The sequence below is a fragment of the Balaenoptera borealis genome (assembly GCF_965194805.1).
Source record: "Balaenoptera borealis genome assembly, chromosome: 16".
NCBI classification, from domain to species: domain Eukaryota; kingdom Metazoa; phylum Chordata; class Mammalia; order Artiodactyla; family Balaenopteridae; genus Balaenoptera; species Balaenoptera borealis.
In genome coordinates, this window is record NC_138872.1 from 74,784,302 (window position 1) to 74,806,450 (window position 22,149).

A 22,149-nucleotide genomic window follows, 5' to 3' on the forward strand; every position below is an offset into this window, starting at 1 on the left:
TAGGTATTTTGCTCTGAAGGGCCCCATGACATGCTCTTTTGCTGTCTTTGTCTAGCCCTCTTCCATGTGTCATTAAAGGGTGGGCTGGGTGCTGGGCTTTCTAGAGGTTGCCCTTACCTAGTGGCGAACAGAAGCATCTGGGTCACATAGTAGGGCCTGAGTCCACCTCACCACCAACTCCAGGCCTCCTTCCTGGCTCCTCTTGAGTCCTGTGCACTGGCTGTCCTGCATCTTCTCACTAAGCCTGGATTGACAGAATCAAAACAAAGCTGTATTGCAACATGGGTGGACCTAGAGATTATCATACTAAGTGAAGTAAGTCAGACAGAGAAAGACAAATATCATATGATATCACTCATATGTGGAATCTAATTTAAAAAAATGATACAAATGAACTTATTTACAAAACAGAAACAGACTTGCAGATATTGAAAACAAACTTATGGTTACCAAAGGGGAAATGTGGGAGGGAGAGAGAAATCAGGATCTTGGAATGAACATATACACACTACTATATGTAAGATAGATAACCAACAAGGACCTGCTGTATAGCACAGGGAGCTCTACTCAGTATTCTGTGATAACCTGTATGAGAAAAGAATCTGAAAAAGAATGAATATATGTAAATATATGTATAACAGAATCACTTTGCTGTACACCTGAAACTAACACAACATTGTAAATCAACTCTACTCCAATAAAATTTAAACAAACGAAAAACCCAAAGCTGTGTTGCCTTTAAAAATGATTTTTGCCTCATTAAAAAGCAAAATCAAAAAGAGCCCCTCATGTTTGCTTGGATTTAGTTGTTGGTTTTCTGTTAGAAAGTTCTTTTTTTTTTTTTTTTCAGCCCAGGAGAAATTCCAGAGGTCAGGGAAAAGACTTGGTTTCTAGAATAATACTCTGCGAGATCCAGAAAAAAAATCTTGAGTCCCAGCCACCAAGCTGTCCTCTACAGTCCCTTCCCACTGGAGGCTCAATGTGGGCCCCACCTCTTCCCAACCCATGTCCTGTTTGCTTGATACCTTGGTTTCCTAGGACCTGGCACCTAGAAGGGTGTCTGACACACAGTCAGTGCCTAAGAAATATTTGTAAGGTTGAGTTAAATTGAACAATGCAAAGATAAACTTAGCTTTGAGGATTCCTAAGACCCCAGGGAGGGGGGGGGGGTGTGAGCCATGCCTGAGAGGCCCTCTCCTCTCCATTCAGTTTGCTTCTGGTTTATTTCTGGAACTTGGATCTTGCTCTTCTGGCCTCCATACCAGTGCTTAAATTCACAAAATGACCTTGTTCTCTCAGAACCTGATTTTTCTCTGATCTCAGGATATTCAGCTTAGGAGCAGTGTGACTTAATGAAAAATTAATGGTATTGATTATTACCATGCTCACAGATAAATTCCACTCATGCCGTATTGCCTTATGTGCCAAATGGTGCGATGCCTGTTTTCTGCCTTGGGCTGTTTCCCTGAGAAGGTGCTTGTTGCCATGTGAGAAATGACTCCTTCCGGGGAGAAGCACCAGGTTTGTCCCCAGGATGCTGGCTAGTCAGCTGGCCTGTGGGAGATGGTCCGTCTCCTCTTAGGAGGAACTACCCAGCACCCTGCCCTGGAAGCAGTCCTGGTCTAGACTCAGGAGGGGGGGCCTCTCCCCTCTCACCCCTCCTCCTCCCATGTTAGGGGAGCCCCTTTCCCCTCTCTGAGCCTCAGTTTCCTCATCTCAGCCATGAGTGTGGGTGTTTCCTGGGCACCTCCTTTGGGCCTGGCCCCATGCTGAGAGTGAGGTCTCCTCAGGGTCCTGCGATTACCCTGCAGGTCTTTTTCAGGCAGTGTCTGAATTGTCTCCTTTTCCTTGAAGCCTCCCTTTATAATCATCTGGATCTTGAACTTCAGCATAGCTAGATGAAAGGTACATCTCAGAGGAGACTGGGTTTCTGTGCATAAAAATGATGCAAAATGGAGGACACCGAGAACTGATACTGCCTTTTCGGAGAGTGTGATATTGTATAAGAAATATATATGGTTGGTCTTCTTCCCTGGTTCCTGGCCCCAAACTTCTGAAACCCTAGGAACCTCTGGAGTGATGAGAGTATCTTTTGTATGCTAATGAGATGACTGGTGGCTGGGGTCCTTAGATAGCTTTAGGATGGGGGCTGGTGGCCAGAGAGACCAAAGCATGATTAGAAGGTTGGAACTATTAGCCCCATCCAGTGACTTCCAGGGAGAGGAGAGGGGCTGGAGATTGAGTTCTGTTGTCAATAACTAATGATTCAAACAACCAGGCTTACATAATGGAACCTCCGTTAAAAACCCTAAATGATGGGGTTTGGAGAGCTTCCACATTGGTGAATACGTGGAGGTGCTGGGAGGGTGGTGCCCAGAAAGAGTATGGAAGCTCTGTGCAAACCATAACCGCCCCCCCATACCTGGCCCCATGCATCTCCTCCATTTGGCTGTTCCTGAGTTCTCCCCTTTATTATAAACCAGTCAATGTAAGTAAAGAGCTTTCCTGAATTCTGTGAGCTATTCTAGCAAATTATCGAATCTGAAGAGGAGTTGTGGGAACCCTTGACTTCATAGCTCGTTGGTCGCAAGTCCACGTGGCGTAGACTGGTGGCTGGCGTCGGAAGTGAGGACAGTTTTGTGGGACTTCCCCTTTGGGGTCTGCACTGACTCTGAGTAGTTAGTGTCAGAACTGGGTTAAATCATTGGACACCAGCTTATTGGCATCCAGAGAGCTGGAGAGTTAGTTGGTGTGGGAAAAAAACCCCACACATTTGGTCTCAGAAGTGATGTGAGTAGAAACGGGTCGTAGAGGACAACTTGGCAATATATATTAAGCACCGTAAAAAAAACTCCTGCCCTTCGACCCAATACTTGTGTTCCTAAGATATCATCTTAAGGAGATGATCATCAAAAGACATGAAAATTTATGTACAAAGATTTCCATTGTGGTATTATTGAAAATCAGAACTGATCTAAGTGTCCCACACTTAGGAGTTTGGTGGCATCAATTTGGCTATCGTGATTTAATGAGATATTATGTAGCCATCAAAAGTGATGTTTTAAAGACCAGCTAACAATATGGAAGATTGAAATGACAGTGTGTTAAATGAAAAAAAAATGATATAAAGCTATAGAGAGAGCATGAGCCCAGTTTAGGAATATCTATACTTAAAAAAAGTTTGGGCATAAATAATATGTTAACAATGGTTATTGCTGACCAGTGAATTATAGATCATTTTTTTCTTTATACATTTTGGGGGCATTTTTCATAAGAAGCATCAATTAATGTATAAACTGAAAAATGTAGCATTCCCCTGTAGGTCTAGCTCTGGTCTTTTGAGGGGGTTGTCCCCATCCCAGAGGTCAAGTCCAGAACCTCTCAAGACAAAGAAAACTGCAGTCTTGATAGATGTCCTCTTCCTTCCTCTTTGCGCATCACCCTGTTTTTCAGTAGAGAGACCCTCCAGCGATGCTGAGTCTCATCCGTATTCAGATCATTTTAATGGTTCTCCTTTCAGCCCCGTGGAGCGTTCAGTCCGTCACCGGCTGCCCGTGGCCCAGATGGGCTTTCATTGTGAGTTTCAGTTCTCATTTGCTTTGTTCTTTTGCTGTTAGGGAATTTTCCATTAGCTTTAACGGACCTGGCATGCTAAAATCAATTCAGCTTCATCTGTGGAGGTGTAAACTTTGGGGACAGATAAACTCTGTTTTAGCTCCTAAACCCTTAGAAATGCCCCTGGCTTTCTGACCGCCTGGTGCCACCCTACGTTAGGAGAGAATGATTATTTTTCATGACCTGGGCTACTTCGTCGGTGTAATTTCTCTACCTAATAAGTTACTGACATGCTTTTCTTTCTGAATGCTAGCTAGGGAAGGAGTTGGCGTTATTTTTGAATTCAAGGTGTCATTTGAGGCAATAGGTAAGGAAAAAGGCCAGGAGCGTGGTGACACCAGAGATCTGCAGCATGAACCTTCAATCACTGTCCCACCAGCCTTGAGCACAGGACCTTTGAATTGCTTTTTCAACACTGCCTCTTGCCTGCCCCCAGGGTTAACAGGGACTCACGGTGAGCCTGGGGCCAGGGAACCTGCAGGAGCCCTGCTCAACCCTGGATTCTGACCGTAGATCACGGCTACTGTTATGCTCTCGGAGAGGGACAGTCAATTAGTGAGCATTTATTGAAACGGATGCAATCACATCTCAAATAGCAAATAACCTAGGAGTGAGGATCCTTTAACCCTTTTGAAAATGTACCAAGAAAAAAAAAAGCCAGGTTAGAAAGTGTATGATACAAAGCAGCATCGTAACCCCAACCCCGCCCCCATCTGTGTGGCCACAGCTCTATTAAATGCGGGACACTTCCGGGTTCCTGCTGCATCCCTGCCTCCTCCCAGCAGATATCCCTCCTCCTTCAGGGCCCCACCCCCCTTGCTGTCTGAGCTCTCACCTCTGTGTTCCCTAATTACTGAAACCAATTAGTTGTATTTGCAGACCGATAGATTATAATTAAATTGGAACTCATTCACACTAAAACCCACACCGGGATTGAACCAGCATTTTGTATGCAGTTATGGTCATTCTATTCCCATTTTCCATCCTCATCGTATTTTCAGTATCACTGTCTTCAAAGGCTAGTCGTGTATTTCCATGTATTCACCAGGCCTGACTGCTTGGGTATCTCTCAGAGCCCTGGACTCCGCGTGGCCAAAATACCACGTCCCCTCCCTCCCTCCCTGAAACCCTGTGCTTCTTCCTGAATTCGCTCTCAGTTAATATCATCACTGCTCACCCCATCAGGCAAACTAGAAACCTCAGCATCATCCTCAAATCGTCCCTCCCCTAAACCCGGGACACCTGAGCCCTGGACCGCTCAGAAGTCTCTTGGTCCCCCTCCCAGCAGCTCCGGAGGTAGCTCTGGGCTCCTCATCTCCCCTTCGTCTCCAGGTGAGGGCTCTGCTTCTCACCCCTTGTCACTCTGGTCTTCACCACCCTAATGCCAGAGCCCTCAGTTTACAAACGAATCTGACCCTTTCTCTCTCTCTCTTTTTTAAAAATTTAAAACCATTAAGGGCTCCCTGTGGCCTACAGCAGGGGTTCACAAACTTTAAAAAGCCAAAGTATAACTATTTTAGGCTTGGTGAGCCAAACTGTCCCCGTCACAATGACTCAGTTCTTATTGTGTGGTCCAAGAGCAGCTGAAAATGGACAACCATTTGTCAACGAATGGGCGTGGCTGTGTTCCAATAAAGCTTTATCGACACACGAGGTGGTGAGCCAGATTTGGCCACAGACCATCATTTGCCAACACCTGGCCTGCAGGGTAAAGCTCAGGTGGCTTCGAAGGCTCTTTCAATCTTGCCCTAGCACACTTCTCCACCCTCATCTCTCGATGTTTCTACACCCACCACGCAGCCAGTGCGTTGAACACGCCCATCTTGGTGCACTTTCTCCACTCAACCTCCTTTCCCTTCTCTCTGAGGCCTTAAGATTCAAAAGATCCAAGTGTAACCCTTTCACAGAACTGTCTCTTTGTCCTAAGGAAGGACTTCCATGAGATTTGTGTAGACTTGTACTACTGTGCTTGTCGTTCTCTGTTATGAATATCTGGTCACCCCTCTGTCTCTCCAACTGGAATGTAAACTTCTCGGAGCCTGGAAAGTTTTTTTGGCTACCTATCTATCTTAGCATCGCATCTGGCATATAATAAATAAGCAGCAACTGTTCAGTGAGTGAATGGCTGTATTAATCAGCTCTACATATTCATTTGTTGTCTTTCATAGAGAAGGGGGAAACTTCTCTAAATCTTTTGTCATTAGCTCAGCCCCCGTCCTATTATTTCTCCCGAATAAAGACCTCCAGACTTGTCTCTTATATTTTCTGGTGCGTTTGTGTTGGTGTTTAATAATTGCCTGGCCTAGCCTTGCTGAGCTGCATCTCTCTCCAGTTCTGCAGTTTCTCAATGGCATTTATCAACAGAAGGCATCTTGTTCATTCATAAAGCCCTCACGTTTTGTGGTTAAAATCCCACCCGCTTCCCAAACATACCTTTTTGTGGAGAATAAACATTTCACAGCTAGCGGGGATTGAGATAGGAAAAACTGTTCTTCGTTACTAATTTGAGTTTGCCAGTTAGCACAATGAATTTCAGCTGATTCTTCAGAGCTAGAACATTAGCCGATGAATACTGACTCTGCCTAGTGTCTGGATTTCATCTGATATACACTCTGTTGGGGCGGCCTGATTGTGAGTCTGTTCTGTATGATGGCCGCGCCTCTGGCCACTGCTCCTGCCTGAATTGGCTATGACCATAGGGAGCATCACAGAACCAAAGCATGGTTCTCAGAGGGCACTGGGTCCAGACGCAGGGGGTACCAGTGGTGGCTGCAGGTATTTTTAAGAAAATAGACTTGCTGGCATAATGAGCAGTAAATCTCTTGTTCTCTAAAACAGAATCGTTTCTATCCCAGGCCTTGCTTTGCTCCAGAACACCAACCTCACTCCAGGGAGGAGAGGCCCAGGTCCCTGTGGGAATGTAGACTTTGCTTCTGGGAGATTCCACAGGCAGAGGGTGGATTCCTTTTTTTCAGAAGATGTGTCTTACCGTGTTTCCTTTCATACTCCGCACAATGACAGTTGGACAGGCTCCAAGAGCATCATGGATGCCCCTCTGGGGTCCACGAAGTCATCTTGCAGAGGGCAGAACTGGCCGCGCTGGTGCCTGGTGTGCACATGCTTCGTGAGGCTGAGATTGAATCAAAGAGCAAAAGCACAGCATGCTTATATAACTCCGAAGCACAAGGGACTTTCGCCTGAAGAGGGGATACATTCCAGTGGAAAGCACACCGCATTACTGAGTTGTTCCCAGAAACTTGATCTGTGGTCTCCCGTTCCCGAGGATGTGGAAAGTGGCCAGAGCCCCTTCGTGCTGTGCCCAGGCTGCCTGTAGCCAGAGGCAGAGGGATCCGGCCTGCTCCCATGTCTCCGCTGTTTTATGGGCATCTTTCTCACACCCTGTTCTGCTATTAAAAATAAAATGAGGCACACATCACGTGTCTCAGACTGCAAGACCCATATCCTTCTAATAAGCCTCTTGCTTCCTGAGCTTTCAAGGTATCTTTCCAGGGTGGAAAGATGAAATCTCTAGAGGCTCCCATTATGGATTTCTAGTTTTGTACTTTTGTTCCCCTCCTCTCTGCTACTCTGAAAGAAAACGAAGTTAGTGAGCTCTGCCTGCCTCTGCAGATACAGATGCACAGACCCCCCCACACACACACCACATACACACAGGAGCAGATATTCTTTTTTTTTTTTTAATAATTTACTGCTAGTTTCTTTTTTTTTTTTTAAGAGTTATCAATTTTACTGATTTTTTTTCCAGAGCTCCAGCTTTTTTTTCTGGCCCTGCTGCACGGCATATGGGATCTTAGTTCCCCGAGCAGGGATCGAACCCACACCCCCTGCACTGGAAGTGTGGAGTCTTAACCACTGGACTCCCAGGGCAGGGCCCCTGGGAGCAGACATTCTTTGCAAACAGAGAAGAGCGGCTTTGTCCCACTTACTTGGGGGCCATAGAAAACAGAACTCAGAGCTGAGATGTACCTGCCCCATACTGTCCTGGGCTAGAGCAGGGCCCGCCTGGAGGCTGCAGACAGGTAAACCATGGGTGCTTGAGGCCTCGAGGGAGCATGTTCCTTCAAGCAGGGCAGTTCTGGGGAGACCCCCGTCTGAGGTCTGATTTACCAAATCCAGTAGCCCAGGGGTGAGGCAACCCTAGGCATAACCCAGGCAGCAAGGTGGGGGTCGGGAGGCATACCCACCAAGGCCCTCATTTCCAGGTCAAGTTCTCAAACATTCCCAACCAGGCCTCTCTGGAGTGGCCAGTGTAAGGATACAGGCTCTTTCACCGGTAGGATCTAGGGCATGTAGGGGACCACAGGAGTGAGGCCAGGCCCTGTCAACAGAAGGGGACCGTCCTTTGGAGTGACAGCATCAGCCCAGAGAGTTCAGGATTGAGTCAGAGGAATGGGAAGAGGAGATGGTGCCTCGGGAGAGAAGTGGTCCAGAGAACAAGGGGCAGGGCTCAGCCTGCAGCTGACCACCAGGCTGGCCCACCTGGGACCCCAGCCTCTTCTGGGACCCCAGGCAGGGCCCCTGACATTTTCTACTGTTGCACGGTTTGTGTCGGCCCTGATGTAAAAAACCCTATCATAGAGGCTGGAAGGAGATCCAACCCAGCCCAGTGTTCAGATGGGAACATTGAGGCTGAGGGAGAGGCCTGCCCTGGTCACAGGGCAGAGCTAGATGGACTTCCTTGTAGGCTGATTCCCGTCTCAGGAGACCTCCCTCTGTATCCTCCTGCCCTTGGCATCGAGACTTGGGCTGAGTGAGGCGTGGTCTCTGCCCCAGTGTCCTTGAGCGCTGTGTGATGTGACCTCAAGCTGAGCCGTGGCTCTAAGCTCTTTTAGGGCCACCTGGCACCTGGTAGGAAAACATATGGCTGCTTTAGGTAATCTTGGGCATGTTGCATTGATGAGAAAATTCTCAAAATGCAGACAAACCCCTTAATTCAGAATTTGGAAAGGGCTAAAATGTTTTCTATATCATCAATGGAAAAAAGAGAGGTGTTTGAACAGCGGATCAATAGGGTGTGAAAGAGAACACAGGCTTCCTGTTCTTCTCTTAAACACTTTAACGATGTCCACGGATCCTTAGACAGGGGCTCAAAGGACCTTAAGGATTCTCTTGGCCAACGCAGCTCATTTACACATGAACAAACCCAGGCCTCAGGATTTGGCTGCAAACCTAATTAGCTAATATGCCTGGCTGGGAGCCCAAGGTCTTGACTCCCAGGCTGGTCTTCCCTCTGCCGGAGCACACATTTATTCACGTACCGCATTCGGAGTGCTGAATTAGTACCCATAATGAATCTGCTGCTAATATCTGATGCTTATTTGTTCAGACCCATCGTGCATTGAACAGCTGTCCGTCAAGCGCCTCCTTCAGAGCGTAGGTGGGAACATACCGCCGTGAATGAAATGTATGAGGAGCTTGCAGCTCCGAGAAGCCGTGATTTCTGCACCATGATTTCATCGTATTTCTAGATGCCACGTGCGAGGTGTCACGTGGGAGGAGTAAATGACCTGCTGAACAGTCGGCAGTGAGGGAGATAACTTGGCTGTGGTGAGCAAAGGTGTTTTTGTGAAATATGCTGCCCTCGTCTTGGTCTTGGAGGACCGATATGATTTGGGCAGGTAAAGAGGATGGCAAGGTATTTCAGGTGGAAGCCCTGGATGGTAGAGTGTAGAGGGCTGAAAAACAACCCCCAAAGGTATCAGATTCCCATCCCTGGAACTTGTAAATGTCACCTTGGAAAAAAGGGTCTTTACAGATGTTTTTAAATTAAGGATCTTGGGATGGGGAGATTATCCTGGATTATACGGTGGTCCCTAAATGCAATCACAAGTGTCCTTGTAAGTGGGAGGCAGAGGGAGATCACAGGCAGAAGACGAGAAGGTGATGTGATCACAGAGCAGCTATTGGAGTGATGCGGCCACAAGCCAAGGAAGTAAGCTTGTAGGAAGAGGCAGGAAAAGAATCTTCCTTGGATCCTCTGGAGGAGTACAGGTCTGTGCCCACCTTGATTTTGGCCCAGTGATACTGATTTGAGATTTTGGGCCTCCAGACTGTGAGAGAATAACTTTCTGTTGTTTAAGCCACCACGTTTGTGTGATTGATTACAGCAGCCCCAGGAAATTAATACAAATAGGAAAGAGAAAGCCTGCTCGGGTAAGGGTTCAATGTGTTTGCTGGGAGGATAGTCAGATATTTAGAGAAGTGGTAACTACAGTTGACCCTTCATGGATGCTGAACCCATGGATTCAAGGGCCGGCTGCCCTGCCGATACCAAGGGATGACTGTAAATGGTTAGGGCCAGCGTCTTGCATTAGTTTGAAGAGTTCCTGCAAGTTTCTGCCTGGATCTTATCTTCCCACCTGGAGTGAGGGGCTCTGGAGGGGAACCACGATGTCCGGCAGATTTCTCTGCAGTCCTAACTCCCGTGCTCCTTAGGTATAGGCGGCCACTGCTTGTTGAATGGCCTGATGAGTGCTGGCAGCTGCTGTAGCTGGGCTCACACTGGGTTTATTGATGAAAAATCAAAGCTGTCTGGAGCTCAGAGACAATTGATGTACCTCTCATCTCCAGCCTGTGATCTCCAATCGAATTCCCATGACCTACCTCGCAGGGGTGTGATGTGTTAGGAAATGCTCAGCCAACCCAGGATGAACAGGCGGCGGCGGCGGAGGTGGGGCTCTGGAGGGAGGCACTCTGGGTGGAAAGCAGAGCAACTCTGGTTGGGGTAAGAGGATGGGAGTTTCCCTGCTGGGTGAAATGGCCTTCTTGATGGCGGAGTCAAATTCTCTGCCAGCCCCAGAGAATGTGATTAAAGACGGCTCTGGGGCTCTTATGACACTCCTATTGATCTGAGGTTGTTTATAGCCATAAAACAGCTGTAAATTAGAGGAGTGAAGTAAGAACAGCAGGGTACTTAACTCCTGTCCTCCTAGGAGGTTGAGAAAGCTTTCTGCACAGCTCCTGCGGCAGCAGGAAGCTGAAGTATAAGTCTGCAAAGGGGAATCTCATCCTCCTTTCTTCCTGACAGTGCAAGCTAGTAGCTGTCTTCTCACCGCTGAAACCTAATCCTCATCCTTGTTGGGAAAGTGTCATCTGGCTGACACAATTCCCAGCTGGGACCACCGTTTAATTGTCTACCGGCTACTGTGTGTTAGATGCTCAGGGCCAGTTATCTCCTCCTTCCAAAGCTGTTTTTCTGTTTTTAATCCCCCTTCCCTCCCTTTCCTTTATTCCCATCTCCTTTTCTCTCTTTTTTTTCTTCCTTTCTTTTGTTCCTCTTTTGGCCACCCTTTTTTATCAGATTAAAGGGTTTGACACATCACTATTTGTAAAGCATTTAGGAGTTTTCAATGGACAATCGCCAATCATTTCAATGCAGTAGACCACACCTTGTGACACTGGACTTTCTTTGCTCTCCCCTTGTAGAGATCCGAGAGGCCTTTCGGGTTCTGGACCGAGACGGCAATGGCTTCATCTCCAAGCAGGAGCTGGGAATGGCCATGCGCTCGTTGGGGTACATGCCGAGTGAGGTGGAGCTGGCCATCATCATGCAGCGCCTGGACATGGACGGTGAGACCCGGGCCTGCAGCGCTCCCCCTGGGATGAGCCTGGACTCATCAGGGAGATCTTGGGTTTAAAGGCCCTTTGCAGTTGGAGTCGAAAGACTTTGATTCATGTCTTGGTTTACCTTTGAGGAGTGGAAACTTGAACTAGATCAGGGTTTTTCAAACCACATTCCGTAGACCTCTAGGGGTCTGCAGAGGTGGTTCTGGGGCCACTAGAGAGAGCAGGGTGAGGAAGGGGGCCTGGCTGGTGGAGGACTGAGAATGGTTTGGTTTTGTTTTCAGAACAGCTTTGTTGAGAAAGAATTCACACACCATGAAATTCACCCATGTAACCTATACAATTCCGTGGCTTTGAGTGTATTCACAGATTTGTGCAACCAATGGCATGATCAATTTTAGAACATTTTCACCATCCAAAAAGAAACCCTGTACCTCTTATTCATCACCTCCCAATCCCTCTATACCCCACAAGTCCTAGGCGACCACTAATCTACTTTCTGTCTCTATGGACTGACCTCTTCTGGATGTTTCATATAAATGGCATCATGTAATACACGGTCCTTTGTGACTGGCTTCTTTCACTTAGCGTAATATTTGTAGGGTTCATCCATATTGTAGCATGTATCACTACTTCGTTGCTTTTTATGGCCAGATTATATTCCATCGTTTGGCTATAACAGCTTCTTTTCTCTCTGTTTTACATACTGGGTTTCTACATACAATCACATTGAGGAAAAGGGTTTCACTGTATTTAAACAGTTCTGAAAAATGACTGCATTTGATTATCCTTAAGATTCTTTCCTGCTCCAAAACTGGCTGTGACCTCCCTGCCTTGGCTGAAGGTCCAGGAAAGAGCCTTCTTATTTTGTTGTTTTCAACACACACTCTCCCCCTCTGAAAAGCAGCTTGATTCCAGGTGTAAAGGGTTCAAAGTGGCAGGCTTTGGGGACTCTTGGGTATACTCATGAAGTAGAGACAAAGTAAAAAGAAACAGAGGAGGGGGGCAGGATGCCTTTGGGAGAGATAGACGAAGACCCGGGTAGGGAGATGTTTGCTTGGCCTGCAGACTAATTGCAAGAACATGGCTGTGTCCTGTTATCTTGCTGGATTTGTTGGAAGGATGATTAATAAGTGTGACCGTATGGTGAATGGACCCCAGTGCCAACCACCAAGTGCAGCTGTGGGCATTTATTTGCTGGTTCAGGAAAGAGATGTTTTATCAGGGATGTTCAGTTGTATGTGGAGCGCCAACCCTGTCCTTACAACCTTGATGGGTTGTGACTCACTGGGTCTTTGCACGCCTGACTCGACTTTGCTTTGTATGTAGAGGTATTTTTGACAACCTGGAGCAAAGCACATGTTGTATATGTCCATGAATTCCCATCATCATTTCAGAGATACATTTCCAGAAAAGAGAAAAAAAAGAGTTTCTTCCTTAAAAGAATAGAAATCATAACCTGTACCTCTGTGTATAGAATTAAGATTTTTGTGCTTTTGAGTCTCCTCCCACAACTTGTAAAATAAAACATGGTCAACTGGACTAAAAGCAAATGGAATTAGCAACGTTTAGTCAAAATGATCTGGGGCTATCGTGGGAGAGTTACTCCTCTGAGATTTAAGGGTCTTCGTCCAAGTCCATCCCTGTTCTTTGTATATTCATTCATCAGACCGACCCTGGCTCATGGGGAATTTTTACATTTTTGCAAATCCTCCCTGATTCCACCAGGACTTGGGAGTCCCCAGGGGATCTCGTGTTGATGGTGCTGTTCAATGGGCCCGTCAGGACTCGTGCATCCATATTCATATGGGGGTTACAGTTTAAGAGACTTCAGGTTTCACCAGTTTATTTGCAACATCATACTTAGCGACCAGTGCCGAGGGTGGAACTTCCAAGCAAAGCGTGTAGAGAATTGCTATTAGTTCCTTTAACAGAAGCCCAAGTCATCGGCCTTTTTCATGGTGACCCCATCAGGTGAAAACACTGTTATTTACCTTTTTAAAAAAAATTTATTTTTATTTATTTATTTTTTGGCTGCACTGGGTCTTTGTTGCTGTGCTCGGGCTTTCTCTCATTGCGGCGAGCAGGGGCTACTCTTTGTTGCGGTGCGCAGGCTGTAGGCGCGCAGGCTCAGTAGTTGTGGCTCACGGGCTCTAGAGCGCAGGCTCGGTAGTTGTGGCGCACGAGCTTAACTGCTCCGTGGCATGTGGGGTCTTCCCGGACCAGGGTTCGAACCCACAGCTTCCTCAAAGTTTTGTTGCCTCCAGAAGATTCAGTGTACAACAAATGCAAACAACGTAGCAGAGTAGGCAAAAAGAATTGCTTTCGCAACATACCAAATGCATAAGTGTGAAAAGAGCTAAGGGAAAAAAAATGCCCAAGCTGACGCCGCAGTGTGTGTTTTTACGTGTTTTCCAAATGATGCTGGTAAGTGAAATTTCCGGGGTCCTGAGTTCTGGATATGGATGGATTGGCTATTTTTCAGTGTCCTTCTCTTAATGGGGCCTTTTGAGCTGTTCTGTTAAAAAAAAAAAAAAAAGTCAGGTTCTAATTATATCCTTCCTCCCCAGCTTCTGTAACTGGGGATTCTCCGCAGAGATTTGGCCCCACCTAATTAAGCTTCTCTTTGGCGTGAAACTTGTAGAATGGCAGAGGATTTTATGGGGAAATGCCACACACACACACACACACACACACACACACACACACACACACACACACACAAGTGTTTGGGCCAGAACTTAGGATTCTTTGCTGTACGGTGACCATGCCTCCTGGCCCGCAGATCCTGGTCCTGGTATCCAGGGGCGGCAGGAAGATGGCGCTACCTCCGTACACCCCAGCTGGCTGTGATTAGAAGCAGGTCTGGCCCACATACTGATCTTTTCTTTCTGGGGTCCCTGTTGGTTTGCCCGACGGTGAGGTCATAGCTTCGGCACGAAGCCCAGATGGAATTAGCCTGAGTCTGTGCAACCTTAGTCTCTCCATGAGGCTTTCATTAGGTGGTTCCTTGGGAGTGGGGTGCCTTGCCGGCTCCACGTGTAACAGTAACCTCCCTGGATTAGGGGGCTCAGTGGGGTTTCCTGGACACAGAGCCTGACGGTTCCAGTGTGTGTGGAGCTGGTTTTCCAGAGGGTGGAATGGAAGACAGGCAGTAGGGTCTGGAATTGCTCACCTGGCCGTGGCCCATTTGCCTTCAGTGCTGGGAATGACCTGTGTGTGTGCACCACCTAGGCCGAACTACTCCAAGTTAGATAAACAGAAAACCCAGACTTCTGCCCAATGCCCAGTGCTTGCTTTATGGCCCATGACTGCAAATGTTCTTTCAGCCTCTGCAGCTGAGATGACTTTTGTCCTGACACCAGTTGGGGACCAAGATTCACCTTTCCTGGATGCTTTATGGCAGGATCTCACCTTCAGCCCAGATTCTGGAAGCCTGCGGTCCTCTCCGTCAGGCTCCTGGAGGCATTTAAGCCCAGTGCCCTAAGGCACTCCTGGCGTTGGGAAATCAATTTCTCTCCAATGCATCGCAGTACCAGTTATGTACCAACCTTGGAAGAATTGATCAAATAGTCACCCCCCTGGAAAGTATCTCCAAAGCTTAAATCTTTTATATTAGAAACAGGTTGAGAAAGAGACTGTGGGCTCTTCCATGCCCCCATCTGTCCCATCAGCTCTGTGGCTCCCATGATAGCCCCTGGGGCCCCTCAGAGCTTCCTGTACTGTTCACTGGGGAATAAGGGCTTGGTATCTTCAAGACCAAAGGGATATTTTTGACTCTTTTCTACATTTTAATGGTTTCACAAACCACACCACTGTGGCCATCTGGAGTGAATCCAGCCAGCTTTGCAAGTAATTTCCTGAAACCATCAAACCATCAAACCAGGAGATGCTTTCAGCAGCCGATGACCTCTGCATGGGTCCCACTCACATTTCTTAACGCAACCCTCTCCTGTTCCAAGCTGCCCTCACCTCTCGTTCACTCAAGGAACAAAACAAATGCAGCCCTTGCCCTCTGCATCCTTGATTTTCCTTCTACCCCTCAGAGATGCAGAATCTCGTGAAATTCCAGTGAATTTGGGGTTTTGAAATGAATTCTTATCTCTCAACAGGTTTGTAGGGCTTTTATTTTTTTTGGTTTTGGTTTTTTTTTTTTTTTAAGGTTCACCACTGTCTGGATGGTGAGTATGATTCAGCTTAGTTCCATTTAAAAAGGATTTATCTGGTGTCCATTATGTGTGAATTTGCTTAATTTTATGGTTGGCAAGATGCACTTTCGGTTCATTTTGAGGCAAACCTCTGAGCTGCAAAGAACGAAATTATGGCCAGAGTCACATGAAAAAGTTAGCAGTGTCCCCATTTTTAGCCTGTGTGTTGCATCTTCCCTCTTTTCCTACCCATTCATTACACGTATTGATCCTTTGCTGATTAGTCATATAATTATGACTTTGCTGTTTTCATTTGTGATCTTCTAGAAGACAGAAAAGTATAAGCTTAATTCCAAGTACAGCTTACCTCCACTTCACATTCAAACACTGATTTGGATGCTCTGGAACTGGCTTAGGTCTGTTGTGTGAGCTCAAATACACACTTCTTTTATTTATTTATTTATTTAGAAGTACAGTTGATTTACAAGGTCATGTTAGTTTCAGGTGTACAGCAATGTGATTCAGTTATGCATATATATATATATATATATATATATATATATATATATATATACACACACACACACCCCCACACTTTTCAGGATTCTTTTCCATTATAGGTTATAACAAGATATTGAGTATAGTTCCCTGTGCTATGTGCAGTAGGTCCTTGTTGCTTATCTATTTTGTATATAGTACTATGTATATGTTAATCGCAAACTCCTGATTTATCTCTACCCTTCCTTTCCCCTTTGGTAACCATAAGTTAGCTTTCTAAGTCTGTGAGTCTATTTCTGTTTTGTAAATAATTTCATTTGTATCATTTTTTTAGATTCTTCCTGTAAGTGACATTATATGATATATGTCTTTCTCTGACTGACTTCACTTAGTATGATAATCTCTAGGTCCATCCATGTTGCTGCAAATGGCATTACTTCATTCTTTTTTATGGCTGAGTAGTATTCCATTGTCTATATACACGTTTTTTCTGTATGTGAGGGAAGGTGCTCACCCACAGACTCCATGAAGTGGGACCACCTGATGGAAGCAGCTGGGGCTTGTTAGCCTTAAGCACAGGTTCCTGAACTTGAGTGCACATCAAAAAAAAAAAAAAAAAAAAAAAAAGGAAACGTGCTAAACAAACAGACCAGTAGAGTCGAAAACCCCAGGGTGGGGCACAGGAACCTGCATCCTTTAACAAGGCTAAGCAAGAAGGTCTGAGGAGGAGTAAATGCCTAAAAAGCAAATAAGGATTGTTTTCCTCTGGGGATTTGATGAAGAAAGAACAGTCTGTGGTCAGTCAGTCCTGCCTAAAAGCAGGAGGCCCTCCCAGTGGTCGCACATGCTGGGGCCTTGGCTTCCTCCCTCCTCCAGCTGTGGCCCAGGGACCTGTAGAATCGCCATCACCTGCGAGCTTGCTTAAAATGCTGACTCTCAGGCCCACCCCAGACTGCTGATTCAGAGCCTGCATTTTACCAAGACTCATGTACACAGTCAAGTTTGAGAGGCGTTAGTCTAGGGCACACCGTCAGAAACAGGAAGCAAACCCAAACGTGTTTCCTCATTTGAGGATCTCTCCCATGCAGTTGCAGCCCTTCCCTAATCTCCTGCCAGTAACTCAAGGCAAAGATTTGTAACTTTAAAACCTGGAAGTAATTCACAAAGCCAAAGTTTTGGTGAAGGTCAGTCGCAGGAAAATCTCTCTCCATCTGTTTGCATTTGTGAATAAGCATGATTGGCATCAGACTATTCCGTATTTCATCCTATGTTAGGGAATTATTGCTGAATGTATTTCGACCTTATTATGGTAAGTCTTAGCTGGGTAATGATAATGATAACTAATACTTATGTAATGCTTGCCATGTTCCCAATAATAACTTTGAGTATGATAATACTGTCTAACACATCGGTGTCTTCACCATGAGCTGCTGTTCTAGCACTTTACTTATTAACTTACTTAGTCCTCATAACAGCCATAGGTACTAATATGATCCTCATTTTATACATGAGAATAATGAAAGACAGAAGTTTCAAGTTACTTGCCCATGTCATGCTACTAGTAAGAGCCCTATGAATCTAAGATCTTAACCACATATCTTGTAGATATGTTTTTATTCTTTTTGTGATTTAGTGGACATAGATCACTTAGGGTGACAACGGGACATTGAAGCAGTGACTTAACAGGACACAGGCACACATGTATACACATACCAGAGTCATGATGTCACGTGGATATTTCAAACCTATATGTGAGTGTTTTGGTTATCAATTACCATTCCAGATAGTCTCCTGCTGTTGGCTTTGGTCGGATGATAAACTCCAGCTACTCTCCAGGTTATCCTTGAATGAGTCAAGCCCGACCCTAAAGCAGAGTTTGTGAAATGAAGATGGTGTCTTTAGATTTCTTGTTGCTTTAGCGAGGGGTGTCCTTTAGGGCCTTTTGGGATATATAGTGATGGTGGATGTTTGTGAAAAATCCACTCCAACTTTCCTATTACCCTAGGCAGTTCCTGACAGGAAGGGTCTGCCATCTCAATTGTATTGACAGTTGCTCACATTGAACGCAAGTTTCCGCTAAAGACCAAACTGTTCAAGCCACTTCCAGCCACTCAGTCCAGCATACTAAAAACAGAATTTCTGGTCCTAAAAAAAAAAAAAAAAAAAAGAATTTCTGGTCCTTATGCTCATTTCATTAAGAGCATCCTCAGCCAATATTATATTCTGTCTCCCTTGTTTTAACACCCTGGAACCCACTGCTACACCTCTCCCCCCCAGTTTACAATGATATAAATTAGCAACATCTTGTGACTCTGTGTTCTTCTCCCGTTAGCAGACTTGGAACTTCTCCTGGGATGTGCTGATCTGATTCTGGTCATGGGTTTAGAGGCAGTGAAACTTGGTAGAAGTAGATCTGGAAAATGGGCATCTCCGTTCAAGGCAACTGCCTCAGCTGTGTTTATTTCCAGTCTTCAGGGTCACCAGGTTCTTCAAGCTGATCTTGTCTGACCTAAGGGATGTATCAGAGAGGACACCAAGGAGACTTGGCCATTCAATTTTCTGAATCCACGCAGAGGTCCCCACTCTAAGTCTCAGGTCCCACTTCTTTCCAACCAGTGCCCTAAATTTCACATAAGAGACTTGATGAGTCTGTGACTTCAACTTAACAATTCGTTTGACCACCCAATTAAATTTGGGGTCTTCCCTTCAGTTGTAAGAAATAAGTGAGTATCTGGGGCTACCCTAGAAGCACTCTGGTTGTCTGACTGTAACCTGAGCTGAGAGTTTCAAGGCCTGAGCTTGTTAGAAACAGCCTTGTTGTCTTCATTGCTATTGTAAAAGTCAAACATAGTAGCTACATGAGTCTTCAAAAACCTTGCTTCAATAATTATTTTATCCCAAGAAACCACAGACGACATTTAGTTAGTTAATTATGATGACAGTCATGCCGTAGATAACAGTATGCCATTTTTCATTAGCAAGGAGGTCAGCACTTCATTTAAGATCATAGATAAGCAAGCCAATCTGGGAATCCCACCTGGGTAGTTTGTTTTCTCCTGGTACCACATACTGTGTCATTGTGAAAACAGAAGTCATGCTGGATTCCTAGGAGGGAGAGTATTATGTGAAATGTAAGAACCTGCTGAAATTCTTCATACATAAATAATATTTCTCTTAGGCAGGATTTACCAAAAGGAATATATGAAAATGCCCATCTCAGAACACCCAGACCAGTATCGAATATTATTTAACAAATCATTACTAATATGATTGGTGAAAAACGGGGACTTAGTTTTTACTCATAAGTGAGATGATATATTTTTCGTATGTTGATTGGTTATCTATTTTTTTTCCTTTTTGCAGATTGTCTTTTTTTTTTTTTTTTTGGTCTGTTTCAGTAAGGACAGGCTAAATTATGCTGTAGTGATAAATAATCCCCCCAAATATCAGTGGCTTAATACTACAAAGTAAAACGTCTCACCCAGGCTATATGTCCATTGGGGGTGGGTTGGGTGTTTTCTCTTAGTCATCCTCACTCAGGAATCCTGGCAGAGGGAGACTTCTGTCTGTACTTCCATGATAGCTGTGGCAAGGGAAAGAGACTGAGTGAAGCGCTTAGTGATTCTTAAAGTTTTTGTCGCTTCTCTTCTCATCTCATTGGATAGAGCAAGTCACGTGGCTGTGCCTCATATCAAGGGCTGTTGGGAAGTTGAATCTGACTCCATGACCACAAGGGCATGAACTGGAAATGTTTGAACAACACTAATGATGACTTACGGATTTTAGGCTTTTTCTTTTTTCATTAGAATGTCACATTCATTGCAAAAATTTTATTTCAGGAAAAATTTTTAGAAATACTATGAATAGGGGCAAAAATAATTATTATGGGAGATTTTACACATTCCTTTAAACTTGATCAAGTACATAAAACTAAGTAACAGAATTTGAATGACATTGAATGTATGTGTATATGAGTGTGTGTGAGTGTGTGTGTGTGTGTGTGTGTGTGTGTGTGTGTGTGTGTAATATAAATTTTATTCCTTTGAAAAGAGAATACTCTTCTTTCGAAGTGATTCTGGAATGTTAGCAAACATGACTGTGTATTACGCCACAAAGACAACCTAATTAAATTCCAGAGGACAAATATTACAGGCACATTCTTTGACTACAATGCAGTAAACCAGAAATTAATAACAAACTTTTGAATAAGAATCCCACCCGCTTGGAAATTTGGAAATGAAAAACCAAAAATCTTTCAATTTAATTAACAGATCCAAGAGCTGATTCTTTGGGGAAAAAAATGCAATAAATTGACAAATAAAGCATATTTATTTAAGAATTAAAGAGAGTTATCACTAAACTAAACTAGAAATGAAAAAATATGGAAGAGTTTTAAAAAGAATACTTGATACAATTTTATGTTAATACATTTGAACATCTACATGAAATGGAGATTTTTGGAAAAATATAAGTAATTGAAACTGATTCAAGCTGAAATAAGTAGTCTAAATCAGAAGTTGCATACTTGCAGCCTACCAGCCAAATTCAGCTCTTAGCCATGTTTTATTTGTCTCACACATCATTTTATAAAGCAGAAAATATCATATTAAAAATCTGCATTTCCCCCCTCTTAAAATATGGGAGAATTTGACACGTCTGGACCTGCATTCCTTCATTGCAATAATTTGGTGGAGTTGAGTAGCTGTCCTCTCTAGGCAGGGCAAATGCCACAGTCTCCACCAGTCCCTATTGTCTTACACCTGCCTGCTCTCTTTTGATGAACTAGCTTAGGCCCTATGGACCTGGGAGTTTGTGACTCTGCCTAAATGGACCAGTGAGTGATGAGGGCCTCTTTCATTGCTGCAGCAATCAATTCTTCATTTCCTTTAGTTTTAATTGTAGGGTGTTTTTGTTTTGATTTTCTGTTTTTGTTTATGTGTTGCTTATTTGTTGTCATTTCTAGCAACTTCAGTAGATTACTTATTTTAATTTAATTCCTCATTATTTAATAATTAAGGCAACTAGGACAATAAATTTGCCACTGAGAAGATTTTAGTAATCTCTCCAAAATTTTGATAGATAGTTTTAATTGTTTCATTGTTCTCTCTATAATATTTTATTATAGTTTTTAATTCCCTCTGCTCCCCTACAATTTTTTTAGGGAAGTGTTTTATAGTTTCCAAGTCACTGGGATCCTAAATTTCTAGTTTACATTTAAATTTTCTATTTTCATTGCCCATTGGAAAATAAATATGACCTGCTATTTGCTAGGATTTTCTTTGCAAGCAAGAATAAGATGAACTTTTATGAAGGTATTTCCTCTATGGTATAGGCTTTTATATATGCATAGAAGTTATCTTCATATTACCTATATCCCTTCCACCTGTATTTTTGGTTATTTTATCTGAGATAAGTTACTGTGATGTGTCAAAGTCTCCCACTGCTGTTACCTTGCTTCCTCGGTTTACTTCCCAACAGTTTTTATTTTAATTTTTAATGCACTGTCTGCCCTCACAGTGGATTTTACCTTTTATCAATGTAAATGTTCTTGAAATGCTTTTGAGTTATGCTTTTGCTTTCTGTTGATTTTTACCACATAACCTTTTTGCCTGTGTTTGCATAACATTTATTGTTATGTGTGGTCATTGGGGAACATTCACAATTATTCAGCTCTTTCCAGGAACACAGTACACTGCACTCCTGCCCTTTCTGTGTGATTTTGTTAGGTGTATAAAGCAGTCTGTGCCACTATGTTTTTTTTTTTTGCCACTATGTTTTAATTTTTAATTATTCTGAGAGCCTTTTTATGGGCAAGCTTAACCTATCATTTATTTCAGAACTTTTCAGTTGGGTCTTAATTCTGTTATTTTGCTTTATGCTGGTTTCCATGTGTACCTAATATATTTAATTTGTCTTCTTTTTTGACTACAGTGGGTTTTGTTTTTGTTTTTTTTTTAATACAACAGATTTTTTTTTTTTTTTTGGCCATGTCGTGTGGCTTGCAGGATCTCAGTTTCCCCAACCAGGGATCCGACCTGGGCCATGGCAGTGAAAGCCTGGAATCCTAACCACTAGGCCACCAGGGAACTCCCACAGTGGGTTTTTTAAATTGAAATATAATTGACATATAACTTTATATGAGTTTCGGGTGTACAACATAATGATTTGATATTTATTTATTTTGCAAAATGATCAACACAATAAGCCTAGTTAACATCCGTCACTGTACATAGTTACATAATTTTTTTCTCTTGATGAGAACTTTTAAGATCTATTCTCTTAGCAACTTTCAGTTATGCAATAC

General features: G+C 44.1%; 1 protein-coding gene across 14 annotated transcripts in view; it reads left to right on the forward strand.

The window, feature by feature from the left end:
* The window catches only part of CALN1 (calneuron 1), a gene marked incomplete at its 3' end in the record, with an annotated part of 477,379 nt that overhangs the window by 240,784 nt on the left and 214,446 nt on the right, over window positions 1–22,149 (forward strand). For all 14 annotated transcript variants that reach the window (XM_082358663.1, XM_082358672.1, XM_082358675.1 and 11 more), the window contains one exon: window positions 11,062–11,205. In XM_082358663.1, coding sequence (XP_082214789.1) covers window positions 11,062–11,205 — 144 coding nt within the window. The remainder of the gene's footprint in view (window positions 1–11,061; window positions 11,206–22,149) is intronic.